The 12,622-nt window shown below is 58.6% G+C and overlaps 7 protein-coding genes across 7 annotated transcripts; 4 read left to right on the forward strand and 3 right to left on the reverse strand.

Annotated features, from left to right (window-relative positions):
• Positions 1-112: 112 nt before the first annotated feature.
• Positions 113-660, forward strand: PpBr36_00051 (uncharacterized protein; the record flags this gene model as incomplete). The annotated part of the gene is made up of 3 exons (XM_029887244.1): positions 113-274; positions 355-512; positions 594-660. The coding sequence occupies 3 exons, from the start codon at positions 113-115 to the stop codon at positions 658-660; spliced, it is 387 nt and encodes a 128-aa protein (XP_029750995.1).
• Positions 661-844: 184 nt separating this feature from the next.
• Positions 845-1,855, reverse strand: PpBr36_00052 (uncharacterized protein; the record flags this gene model as incomplete). The annotated part of the gene is made up of 1 exon (XM_029887245.1): positions 845-1,855. One exon carries the CDS (start codon positions 1,853-1,855, stop codon positions 845-847), a length of 1,011 nt encoding a protein of 336 aa, XP_029750998.1.
• Positions 1,856-3,253: 1,398 nt separating this feature from the next.
• On the reverse strand, positions 3,254-4,924 carry PpBr36_00053 (uncharacterized protein; the record flags this gene model as incomplete). The annotated part of the gene is made up of 2 exons (XM_029887246.1): positions 3,254-3,285; positions 3,388-4,924. The coding sequence occupies 2 exons, from the start codon at positions 4,922-4,924 to the stop codon at positions 3,254-3,256; spliced, it is 1,569 nt and encodes a 522-aa protein (XP_029750997.1).
• PpBr36_00054 (uncharacterized protein) lies at positions 3,389-4,906 on the forward strand (the record flags this gene model as incomplete). Its single annotated transcript, XM_029887247.1, has 1 exon — positions 3,389-4,906. The coding sequence occupies one exon, from the start codon at positions 3,389-3,391 to the stop codon at positions 4,904-4,906; it is 1,518 nt and encodes a 505-aa protein (XP_029750992.1).
• A 217-nt stretch (positions 4,925-5,141) lies between the features above and the next one.
• Positions 5,142-6,177, reverse strand: PpBr36_00055 (uncharacterized protein; the record flags this gene model as incomplete). The annotated part of the gene is made up of 2 exons (XM_029887248.1): positions 5,142-5,524; positions 5,625-6,177. Coding segments are annotated over 2 exons (936 nt in total), but the record flags the coding sequence as incomplete, so codon positions are not given.
• A 1,647-nt stretch (positions 6,178-7,824) lies between these two features.
• On the forward strand, positions 7,825-9,213 carry PpBr36_00056 (uncharacterized protein; the record flags this gene model as incomplete). Its single annotated transcript, XM_029887249.1, has 2 exons — positions 7,825-8,546; positions 8,658-9,213. 2 exons carry the CDS (start codon positions 7,825-7,827, stop codon positions 9,211-9,213), a joined length of 1,278 nt encoding a protein of 425 aa, XP_029750994.1.
• Positions 9,214-9,544: 331 nt separating this feature from the next.
• PpBr36_00057 (uncharacterized protein) lies at positions 9,545-11,987 on the forward strand (the record flags this gene model as incomplete). The annotated part of the gene is made up of 2 exons (XM_029887250.1): positions 9,545-9,757; positions 9,885-11,987. The coding sequence occupies 2 exons, from the start codon at positions 9,545-9,547 to the stop codon at positions 11,985-11,987; spliced, it is 2,316 nt and encodes a 771-aa protein (XP_029750993.1).
• Positions 11,988-12,622: the final 635 nt, after the last annotated feature.

The following is a 12,622-nucleotide window of genomic DNA, read 5'->3' on the forward strand; positions in this document are numbered from 1 at the left end:
GTAAAGAAGTCATCGTCAAATCAATTAATTCTCTGGCCAATTTGTAACTCACCGCTCCTACCGCTACCACTTCTACCACCTCTACCGTCCAAATTTACAAAAATCCACCAAAATGTCCGAAAAGACTGCCGTCCTGACCGACAAGGCCCCCAAGCCCCTCCCCGGCATCTACAGCCAGGCCATCAAGGCCAACGGCTTCGTTTTTGTTTCGGGTGCCGTGCCCATGGACCCTGTGAGCATGCAGATCATCGACGGCGACATCCAGGCGCACACGGTAAAAAACCCCCCTGCAATTTTTTGTTGTTGATACTCGGAACCCGATCGCTGATCTTAATCACCCCTCACTCCCAACAGCACCAATGCATCAAGAACCTGACCGCCATCCTCGAGGAGGCCGGTTCCAGCATCGAAAAGGTCGTCAAGGTCAACGTTTTCCTGTCCAACATGGACGACTTTGCGGCCATGAATGAGATTTACATGCAGTACTGGGGCGAGGTCAAGCCGTGCCGGACGTAAGTTCTTTTATCTAGTGTTGCATGTTTGGCGTGCCACCTCATCCGAGAGCCGGGCTGACAGTTAGAGGGGTTTTGCAGATGCGTGGCCGTCAAGACGCTGCCGCTGAATGTGGATGTCGAGATTGAGTGCACAGCTTTGTGCTAGATGCCGGGCAGGAAGTTTGGTAGCCGGTTGGGGAATACCATAGCAAATTCACAAAATATCAGAGACAAAAGAGCACACACAACCTTGACTGATTCGCATTTCTATCAAACGTTCTCTTGTATTCTTTCCATACCCCATCATTCCTCATGCACAGCAAGCGTATAGACATTATACAACACACGACCTACAACTCCTTCAGCGCGTCACAGAAATAAGTAATGGCCCTCCTCCCATCCTCCAGCACGCCGTCCATGGCCAGAAACGGATGCGGCTGGCCCTCCAAGACGTGCACGTCGGCCCTGACGCCGGCCTTCTTCAGCTTGTCGCCAAAGGCGACCCCTTCGTCGCGCAGCACGTCCAGCTCGCCGCACACGATCACGGCCCGCGGCAGCCTGCTCCAATCGCCCCGCCAGAGCAGCGGGCTGGCTTCCGGGTTGGCCCAGTCCGACTCCCGCGGGAGGTAGTGGCGGCGGTACCACATCATCTTGGGCGCGGGGAGGGCGGGCGCGTGCTCGTTCTCGCGCCAGCTGGGCGTCGTCTGGGGCGAGGCCGTGTTGTCCGCCACGGGCACCGAGAGCAGCTGCAGGCGGAAGCGCGGGCCGTCGCCGGCCGCGGCGCGCTGGCACATGACGGCCGCGAGGTTGCCGCCGGCCGACGACCCGCCCGTCGCGAGCCGGTCGAGGTCCAGCCCCAGCAGCGCCCTGCCCTCGGTCGCGGTCCACCGCACGGCCTCCCAGCAGTCGTCGACGGCGGCCGGGAAGGGGTCCTCGGGCGCGAGGCGGTAGTCGACCGTGATGACGACGGCGCCGCCGCGCGCGCAGAGGTTGCTGCACACCACGTTCTCCGTGTCGATGGTGCCGAGCACCCAGCCGCCGCCGTGGAAGTAGACGCAGGCCGGCCAGCCGGATGCGGGCCTGCTGCCGGCGGGAGTGAAGACGCGGACCTTGACGTCGGGCCCGCTGGACGTGGTGCGCGGAATGGTGTAGTCTTGGGTGCTGCCGACGGGGAGGAGCGGGCCCGCCCCTGGGATCAGCACGCCCGAGGACCGCGACGTGGCGATCGGTTGGAGGTGGACTTGCTGCTTGTCGGAGATGTGCGCGTTGTAGAAGGCGGCGTATTCCGGGTTGATGCGGGACGCGACGGAGGGGTGGAGGGGATAGGGTGGGAGGGGGTTTGATTCTGTTGATTGGGACATTTTTTGCGACGAGGGGTTTGTGTGGTGTGTCTTTTGGAGGATTGGCAGCAATTAGACTATAGGGTGGTTCGTGTTTTATTCCATAAGATGATATGTGCTTTGTTCCAAGAGATGATGTGTGATTTATTCCAAGAAATGGAGATACAAAAACTAAAAGTCGACAAGGCAGGCAGGCAGGTTATGTTACAAGGATCAAGAATGGGGTTTGAACTACTGTAGGAAAAAAAAATAAAAAAAAAAAAAAAAAGATGGCCGCTCTCGCTCGTATGCACCGTGTTTTGAACCCCGGGAAAATGCATAGCGCGCATGCGACTTCCATCCCCATCATGGTGCGTACTGATACCACCAGGGGAAAAACATGCGCCGTGGCACCCGCTCTACCCTCACTCCCGCGCCAAGCCAACGCGCAGACGCTCCGATCCGATGGCCGTTTGCGGAACAGCCACTTATCAAGGTTAATTGCCTAGTTTGGGGGAAATTTTGGGGGGTTTGAGACTGGAGTTGATGTGGGGGAGGGGCGAGATTGACCTGGACTAACGAGTCAATCAATCATTTTAGTGAGCTTCGCATTGAGTGCCGGGTTAGGTGGACTACTGCCAAAGCTAAAGCTACAGTAGTCTACATAAATCTTGGTTTGAAAGCGGACCAAACTCTGTCAAAGCTTGTGCCTGCGGCTTTGTTCTCTGGTTTCCCGACAGCAGCCAAGATGGGATGGGATCTACAGTAGCAGTTCGAGGTGATGCATGCTTAATGGATAGGTCAAGTCCAGGTGCCGTAGTACTAATTACGCGAAACTGACAGGTGACCGCGGGTTTCTGCATCAGAGGCCGATGCTGTGTGACAAAGACAAGCTGACAGACAAAAGGTAACTCGTCCGCAACATGACCCCCACAAAGAGAAACAACCCCCAAATGCGGTGGATCAGATATTAAAGTTCCGGGCCAATTTTCTCATGGGAAGAAAATTACCCAGTTGATAAGTTGACAATCGAGGCAATTACAGTGGATGGGGAATAATCAGTTGGTGCTTCAGCAGCATACAAGCATTCGCTGGGTAACGGGCCTGTATACCCATTTACTTTGCATGGTTTCGCTGCACCCATCAGGTCGAGCCGAGGGACGGTTGCAGACTTGCCCCTCATTTACTTTTTTTTGACTTGTGTCCCTGTCGTCGTGCATTTTTTTGTCGAATATTATTTTATTCGGAGCTGAAGCAGCCGAACATGATGATGTTGGTCTTGAAAGAAGCTTGTCTCTCTTGGCCGACATGCAACCTCTAACGGTTGCCAGGGGAAATTTTAGAGGTGAATCGGTCAATTAATGATTTGATTTTATTTCTCTTGTGAATTGATTATCTGCAAGCCACGGATGAACGCGGGGCATCGGACCAAGACGCACGCTATTGCGACCAACCAAGCCCCTCATCCCTAACTGCGCATACTAAAACCGGGTTAATCCAATACCGCAGACGAAACCTTGAATAAATATTTTTTTTTTTTTTTTTTAAGAAAAAAAAAAAAAGAGAATCCTCACCATGTCCCAACCACCACCACCCCGTCTCTACCCCTCCTCGCCCCGCGACGCCCTCGTGTCCCAGTACGTAGGGCAGCCGCTCTCGTCGCTCCCCACGCCGGCGGCGGTGCTGGACGTGGCCGCGGTCCGCCGCAACTGCGGCCGCATGCTGTCGTGCGTGCGGGACCTGGGCCTGCAGTGGCGCGCGCACGTCAAGACGCACAAGACGGCCGAGGTGACGCGCCTGCAGGTCGGCGACGACGGGCCCGCGCGCATCGTCGTCTCGACCCTGGAGGAGGCCGAGTTCCTCCTCCCGCTGCTGCGCGAGTACGGCGCGCGCGGGAGGCCCGTCAGCGTCCTGTACGGCCTGCCGCTGCCGCCGGGCCAGCTGCCGCGCCTGGCGGCCGTGGGCAGGGAGCTGGGCCGCGGCAGCGTCGCCGTCCTGGTCGACCACCCGGCGCAGCTCGAGCGGCTGGAGGAGTTTGCGCGAGCCGCCGGTGCCGACTTCGCCCCGCACGCCTACCTCAAGATCGACATGGGCGGCAGGCGGGCGGGCGTGCAGCTCGAGAGCGCCGCGTTTGCCGCCGTGGTCCAGGCCGCGCTGCGGGCGCACGACGCCGGCGCCATCGTCTTGAGTGGCTTGTACTCGCACGCCGGCCACTCGTACGCCGGCGACAGCCGGGCCGCCGCCGTCGCCATGATGGCCGCTGAGATCGGCGCGCTGCTGCAGGGTGCCGACGCGGTCGTCAAGGCGCGGGCGGCGGCGGCGGCGGCGGCGGGCGGCAAGGAGCTGCAGCCGCTCGTGCTGTCGGCGGGAGCGTCGCCGACGGCGCTGGCGGTGCAGAACCTGCTCAGCGGCGAGATGGAGCAGATGACGAGCGAGGCCGGGGTGCGAGGCGCCGGCGGCGACGACGACGACGACGACGCGCCCGCGTCGCAGGAGCTGATGGCCGCGGTGCTGCAGCTGGGCGCGCTGCTGGAGGACGTGCAGGACAAGGGCCACGTCGCCGAGATCCACGCGGGCGTGTACCCGCTGCTGGACATGCAGCAGCTGGCGGCGCACTCGGTGGCCAGGTCGGCGCTGTCGTGGCGCGACGTGGCCCTGACGGTCCTGGCCGAGGTCTGCAGCGTCTACCCGGGCCGCGGCGATGGGGGCACGCCCGAGGCGCTGTGCGGCGCCGGCGGCCTCGCGCTGGGCCGGGAGTTCTGCAAGGCCTACCCGGGCATGGCGGTCGTGTCGCCGTGGGGGAGGACGGACGCGGCCGGGAAGCCCATGGCGCTGCCCGAGTGCGACGTCGAGGACTACGAGGGGTGGATCGTCGGGCGGTTCGCGCAGGAGCATGGCATCTTGACTTGGAGGGGAAAGAGCGGCGAGGGCGTTCACCTGGACGAGTTTGCCGTCGGGCAAAAGATTCGCCTGTGGCCCAACCATGCGTGCATCACGAGCAGCCACTTTGGGTGGTATTTTGTTGTCGACTCGGACAGGGTAGGGAAGGAGGATGAGGTTGTTGATATTTACATCAAGACCCGGGGATGGTGAGGTTTCGGTGGTGGGCATTTTGATGATGAATAGAAAATGTTTCAGCGATTGATTTTTTGCACTCGTGCGTATTTGTTTGGCAATTATATGTATAGAAATGACCCAAGCATTACTTGCTGATCTAGTGAGTCGCATGTCTATGTCTTGACTCGGGAGTCTCTTGTTGAACACGCGGGAAAGACGCCAACTGTCTGTCAACCAAAACAGACATGATCTAAACAAGAAAAGAAAACCCCTAATCTGCTCTCGTCGACTCGGCCGCAGCGCCAAAAACCTCAAGCGCATGCACCATTCGATCCCTGACCAGCTCCAACCTGGGCAGCACATCCGGCCCAAGCGGCAGCGCCGTCTCGCCTTGTCGTCCCTCACCCGCGCCCACGCCGAGAACGACGTCGACGATGACCTTGGCGGCCTTGTCAGCGTCCCCCGCCGGCCTCAAGGCGCCCGTGGACACCACGTTGATCATGTCGTGCACCGTGGTGCCCTGGTAGTCGTCGGCCAGCGGAGCGGCTCCGATGCGGACCGCGTTGATCATGTTGGTGCCAAAGGTGCCCAGGTAGGCGGTGATGACGCGCACGTTGAACTCGGCCACTTCCTTGGCGAGGACCTTGCATACGCCTGAGTTTGTTGGTGAGGATGAGAAAGAAAAAAAAAAAAAAAAAAGGGTCAGCTGGATCTTGCTACTGGTAAGTGTTCTGTTCCACACAAGCGCTCTCACCATCCATGGCCGCCTTTGCGCCCGCGTAGACTCCCATGGTCTCTCGGCCCTCCAACCCCGCCCCCGAACTGATGTTGACCACGACTCCGAAGCGCCTCGTGCGCATGCGGGGCGCCGCCGCCCTGATGACCCTGTAGGGTCCGAAAAACACCGTCTCGAACTGGTCGCGCACCTCGGCCTCGTCAAACTGCTCCACGGCGTGGTGGATCGACCAGCCGGCGTTGTTGATCAGGACGTCGACCGCGGTGCCGCTCTCCTCGAGCTCGTCGATCAGCGTCTTTCCGGCGTCGGGGCTGTCGACGTCCAGAGGTAGCCAGCGGCCGCCGGCGCCCTCGATCTCGGAGACGAGAGACGGGGTCCGGGATGGGTTGCGGCTCGTCGCGATGAGGATGTGGCCTGCGGACTGAATGGCGCGGCACAGGGCCAGGCCGAGGCCGGATGAGCAGCCTGTGACGAGAAAGGTGAGCGGGCGGGACGGGGTGGTGAATTGGGTGCTGGGGATGGCGGAGAGCGTTTTGTTGGATGATGAAGACATGGCTGCTGGGGGGGTGTCGCTTTATGCTACGAGCGTCGGAAATCGGCTTGTTTGTTCAACATAATCATGATGGAAATCTTGTTGAAGATTCCAAGAATCTGTCATATATAGAGTATCTACTATTTGATTCCCAATCCCATCATCAAGCTGCGTCTTTGGTGCACATGGCATCGTTTGCACATTGTTGGCCGGAGTTAAGCTGTGCAACTCGGGTTTTGTCGACTCGCGATGGCGATAATCCCATAAATTGGCGATGATAATGATCAGATACGAATTAGATGCAGTGGATGTACTAGGTGCACCAAACGGACTAAATTGATCATAGAACGCGGCCAGTGTCGAGTGTTATCGAGTCTGCCAGTCAGTCAGCAACTATTGTACATCGGAGCACACGGCTGTTAAGTCCTATCTCCACAATTAACTTCCCTCCCCTCAAAATCCGGAGCTGACCGTAGGTTACATTTGGATTGGCGTTAATCTGCTTTGGTCCGAGTCATTCCAGGGGCTTGACGTATATAGCGGCTTTTGTTATAGGTGATTAAACACCTTGGGGACGGGGAAGACAAAGAGAAAAAAAAAAAAAAAACAGAAAAGAAAACGAGACAATGTACGGTACTGTAATATACATGTCGCAAGGATAAACGAGTGGAATCGAGTCAGAGAGCTGGGGATTTTCCCTTGGCACAGACCGGTGCGGGGCAAGTTCCCAGAGAGGTAGCAAAAGGCCATATCAGAACCAGATCAGACCATGGTACTGTGGTAACGAGCAGGGACCCCAGAGCTCGGGAGCCGTTCATGCAGGCCCTGGTTTGTTTTAGCTTGGGCGCTGCAACAGGCAGTTTTAACCATAGCAGTTGCAGCTACCCACCAGGTTTCCAGCCATTGGGAGCGTTACGGCCGCACACCGAACACTTTTTTACGTACATAGGGTATTTCATCGCCACCCGGGACGAATCCCTCCCCCCCTTTTTTTTTTTTTTCCCTTTAGCACCACTGTTATTGGGCTTGAATGTTTTTTTACTTTACTTCATTTTTTTTACACGGAAGCCCTTCACACCGAGATCATAATACGCATTGTTTATGGTCCGCTTCGGTGACCACGATGCCCACACAGCTCAGCTCAGTCTTGGCTTGTTGCCAGTACAGGTATTGACTGTTGTTTTTTTACGTATTCAAAAAGGGTATATCATCCCGTATTAAAGGGCGTTCGTCGACGCATCCACACTTGGCATGCATGTCACCGATTCGTCGACAACGGGATGCTTCGCCGGGAATCCGGTTTGAAATTTTTGATCCACACGAAAAGTCAAATCGCCCATCCCCTTTTTCCAATAACGTGATGCGTCTGCAGTAGTCCAAAGAAAAACCTAGACTGTCCCGGCGATTTGGTTCTTGCAATCTCCAGACCATGCCAGATTTGCTGCTGTATTGTGTGTTCGTGACTGGGTTTAGAGTGTTGCGCATGCATGGAGAATCACCATGCGATTTTGTCTGCAAGTGTTGCTTGCTCTGATACCACTAGCTGTCTCGGGGCGCATGAACGCGGGCCGTTGATTTGATACACGCTGTTTTGATAACGTTCTGAACAGGAACCGACAAAAACGACCAGGACCGGTCTCTCCGGGAGCCAAAGGAAGGAGACGAAAGCACTCGCAGCAACTTGCAATGTCGACCAACTCGACAAACCCCACGACAGCCGGGCCACCGACCGACGCGGTCTCGCAGCCCCACGAGACGAGACAGCCGGCGCTGTACGCGTGCGTGATCACGACCTACACCGTCAGCGGCATCCTGGTCTCGCTGCGCTTCTACACGCGCGCCGTCCTCCTGCGGCGGCCCCTGATGGCGGCCGACTGGTGCATCCTGGCGGCGTGGCTGTCGACGGGCGGCGTGGTGGCGTCGTCGCTGGAGCAGCTGCACTACGGCCTGGGCCTGCACGTCTGGGACACGGACCCGGCCGTCTTCCCGCTGGGCGTGCGCGCCGCCTGGTACGGCTACGTCTTCTACAGCACCGCCATGTGCCTGACCAAGGTGTCCATACTGCTGCTGTACCTGACTTTCCTGGGCGTGGGCCGCCGCGCGAGGCGTGCCGCCCTCGCCACCCTAGCCTCCGTCGTCGTCGCGAACCTCTGGATCGCCGCCTCCAACTTCACCGCCTGCGTCCCGCTGCAGGCCTACTGGGACTATGCCCTGCGCGCGAGGCTGCAGGCTGAAGAAGGCCGCCGCGTCTACTGCCACCCCAACATGGTCTGGTACGTCAACAGCTCCATCAACGTCGTCACCGACTTTGTCATCTTTGCGCTGCCGTTGCCGGTCGTGCTGGGCATGAGGAAGCTGGCGTGGAGGCAGAAGATGACTTTGATGGGGTTGTTTGGGATGGGCTTCTTGTGAGTTTCTTTTTTTTCTTTTTTCTTTTTTTTTTTTTTTTTTTTTTTCCTGCCAGGTTCGTAAAACGCTTGCCTCTGCTTCTTCAACTGACAAGCTCATCTCCTCCACAGTGTCTGCATCGTCGCCATCATCCGCCTCGTCTTCCTAACCTCGGCGGACCGCAGTCAGGATTCCACGTGGAACATTTCCGTCAACACCTTCTGGACCGACGTAGAAGTCAACATGTCCATCGCCGTGGCGAGCGCCATGACCCTACGACCGCTCATGACACGCTGGTTCCCGCGCGCCTTTGTGTCCTTTGACGGCGGCGACGCGGACAAGCACGACAGCGCCCGCGAGAATGCCAACACCTCCCTCGACGCGGCCAACTTTGTCAACGACGTCGCCGTCGCCCCGCCCACCATCGGCAGCCGCAGGACCAGGACCCCCCACCGGGACGAGCACGCCCGCGCCGAGAGCTGGATCGACTTCCCCGGCAAGCTGGACGGGAGGAACCTGAACGATCTGGAGCAGGGCCGCATCAAGCTCAAGGATGTGTCGACTACCACGACGGCGATATCGAGTCCCGTCAGCTTCGGGCCCGACGAAGCGCCCGAGGAACCAGCGACGCAGAGCCACGCTCGGCAGCTGTCTAGGGATAAGGATGCGTCGTGGCCGTTGCCTTGAAAACGTGAACAAACCAATTATTTGGGTTTTTTTCTCTTTGGAAATGAACTGCATTATTTTTTTTTTTTTTTTTTCAGGATGCGGTACAACTCGGGATACTACGACACCCAGGGCCAAGCCGAGCCAAGCCTGCCGGTTAAATGCGTAGAGTGCAGTCGCGGTTCCGCGATTTGCATGCGCTGATTTGGAGATGCGGCTGCTTGGTCTCCGAGATGGCCACATGTCATCATACGGACGCCTGCAGCAATGATATGGCTGTTCTTATACCAGCTTTGTCGCAAGCTGTTCAGCCATCAGTTGTTGGCTTGGTCAATGACAAACGCCCGCAAACATGGACTCAGCACCAGTGTCACAAGCCGGACCAGCATTCCAAGGAAATGGCCACACGACAAAGAGGCAAGACATGATCAAGCTGCACAACGACAAGGTTCAAAAGCAGCATGAGTTGATCGAGGCCGGTGGCGAGGAAGGCCGCACCATCAAGCGGCCCGACTTTTCGCATCAGTACCCTGCGTCTTATAAGCCGGTGAAGGAGCTGGAAAAGGTAAGCGTCCTTTTTTTTTTCTTTTCTGCTAATTGGGCGACCTACCTACTTTACTTTCTCTCTTCCGTATGCGCCGAACCAAAAGAAAAAAGAAAAAAAAAAGCAAAACTCACAAACACCGAACCAGATAACTCTCGACGCCCTCCGTCCAGATACCCACCACTACGGCAAATGCCTAATCGTCCGGACCGTTGCCCTCCCCTACACTGGCGTAGGCACAAGCACAATCGTCGAGGACGAGACGGGAGCCGTGGCGCGGCTGGTGATATTCGCCTACAGCGACTCGTCCATCCTCTCCAACGTGCCCGAGGGCTGCTTTGTCGCGATCAAGGAGCCGTTCTTCCGTTCGTCTTCTCAAGAGGAAGAGGAGAAGGAAGGGGGAGAACTCGACTTAGCGCCCGGCGCATTCATCTCGGTCGACCACCCATCCGACATTGTACTCCTCCGCTTCAGCGACCCGGCCATCGCGGCTCGGTTCGGGTCCGTGACGCCGTTGCTCGGCTCGGCCGACGAGTGGAAGCAGGCTGGCGACGCCAGCTTCCTGCAGGGCGACCTCGCCACTGCTGCTTTCTGCTACACCGAGGCGCTTGATTTCGCCAGCGCCAACGACACAACCACGCTCGACAAGCAGGGCATCCTCGCCAAGCGTGCAGGGACGCACCTCCTGCTGGGCCGGTTCGACGCGGCGCGCGCCGACGCGCTCGAGTCCCTGACCAAAAGCGACGGCGGACCGTCGGACTGGCGCGCGCACCAGACGGCAGCCAAGGCCAGCTACGCGCTCGGCGAGTTCCGCACGGCGCTGGCGCACCTCGATTCGGCCCTGGGCCTCAACCCGACCTCGGCCGCGCTGACCAAAGACCGCGACAGGGCGCTCGCCAGGGTCGCCGAGGAGGAGAGCGGGGAGTACGACTTTGCCGCGCTGGCGGCGGCGGTCTCGGGCGGGCGCCGCACGCTGGACGTGGGCAGCTTCAGGCGGCGGACGGAGGAGCGGGCGTCGGCGACGCACGGGCGCGGGCTGTTCGCGACGGAGCGCATCCCGGCCGGCGAGCTGGTGTTTGTGGAAAAGGCGACGGTGATGCCGCCGCAGTACGACGAGGAGCGGTCGTCGGCGGCGCTGTACGCGGGCATGGTGCGGCGCATGCTCGACAGCCCCACGCTGGCCCGGCGGCTGTGCGGCATGTTTGCCGGCGGCTACGCCCACGCCACCGGCCGCGAGGGCGACGTCGTGGACGGCGTCGCCGTCGTCGACGTCTTCCACGCCGAGCTGCTGCGCGTCAAGAACTGCTTCAGCGCCCCGCTGTCCACCACCGCCGCGAACCTCGCGCCCGACGTCGCGAGGCACCACCCGCCGCGCGCCAGGGGCCTGTGGCCGCTCGCCGCCGCCATGAACCACGCCTGCGTGCCCAACACGGCCCGGGCCTTTGTGGCCGACGTCTTCGTCACGCGCGCCCTGAGGGACATCGCCCAGGGCGAGGAGCTCACGCAGTCCTACATCCCCGTGCGGGCCGACGTCGCGGCCAGGCAGGCGCAGCACGGCCAGTGGTGGGGGTTCGAGTGCGGGTGCGTGCTGTGCGCGGCCGAAAAGGGCCGGGAGGACGGGGTCCTGGCGAGGCGGAGGAGGGTGCTGCTCAAACAGATGGAGAAAATGATGGACAGGAGCGCCACGACGGTCGAGATGTCGGGCGCCGTGGATGTGTTTGGCAAGGCCAAGGCTGACAGCGGAACGGTGCGCAACGTCGAGAGGGTCATGGGCTTGCTGGAGGCGGCGCACGAGGTTGAAGTCTACGGGCCAAACATGGTCTTTGCTGATGCTGATGGCGGTGTCGGCGACGGCGACCGCGACGGCGACGGAGACAATGATGCACCGCCGCTTCTACTCCCGCGTCTGCTGCTCATCCTTCCCAGCATGTGGCTCATGGACGCGTACCGCGGCCGTCGGAAGCACGCCAAGGTGGTGCACATGGCGACCAAGGCGCTGCGCAACTTTGGCTTCCTTTCGTTCCCAGGCCCCGAGGGCACGAAGATGCAGCACTTTTTCGAGCGGCAGCCTCGGGGAAGCGCGGGAATCGTGACAATTCATCTTGTGCGGGCCCTCATGTGCGCCACCGAGGCCCTCCGGCACTTGGGCAGGGTCGATGAGGCGGGTGACTGGGAGGCCGCCGCGAGGTTTGCGTTCAAGGTCATAACGGGGTGGGAGAACGACCCTTCTGTCATGCTTGGGCCGTCTTGAGTAGGAGTCATTTTTGTGGGGCGCGGCTTGTAATAAATATGATCAGCCGGAAAATTTAATACACATGGCCACACCAGCACTTACCTGATCCAATTCAGAAGACTTCTTGAATAGAACTGCTAGCGTTGATCAGCACATACGACCATACCCAATGGAATACACGGGATCCCGTCCGCTCTCCCTTAGTTAAACCATTGAGGGCCGAACTAGTACTCAGGTGGGTGACCACTGGGGAATCCTCGGTGTTATATGTTCTTGATATTTTTTTCCTACTTTTTTCTTCCGAACGCAGTATCTATAAGCTAGACATAATTTTCCGATATTCCCAATCAGGAGTGCTGCATAAATGGGCAAAATGCTATAGCGTGCATATGGTTAAATTTTTCGCCAAATGTCAAAGTATAATGCTGCAGCACATCCGATTTCAGCACATACGACCATACCCACTGGAATACACGGGATCCCGTCCGCTCTCCCCTAGTTAAACCAGTGAGGGCCGAATTAGTACTCAGGTGGGTGACCACTGGGGAATCCTCGGTGTTGTATGTTTTTGACTTTTTTTTCCTCTTTTTTTTCTTTTTTTTTCGGACGCGATACCTGTGGGTTATATATAATTTACAATATTCCCAAAACAA

The sequence above is a fragment of the Pyricularia pennisetigena genome, chromosome 2, assembly GCF_004337985.1.
Source record: "Pyricularia pennisetigena strain Br36 chromosome 2, whole genome shotgun sequence".
NCBI classification, from domain to species: domain Eukaryota; kingdom Fungi; phylum Ascomycota; class Sordariomycetes; order Magnaporthales; family Pyriculariaceae; genus Pyricularia; species Pyricularia pennisetigena.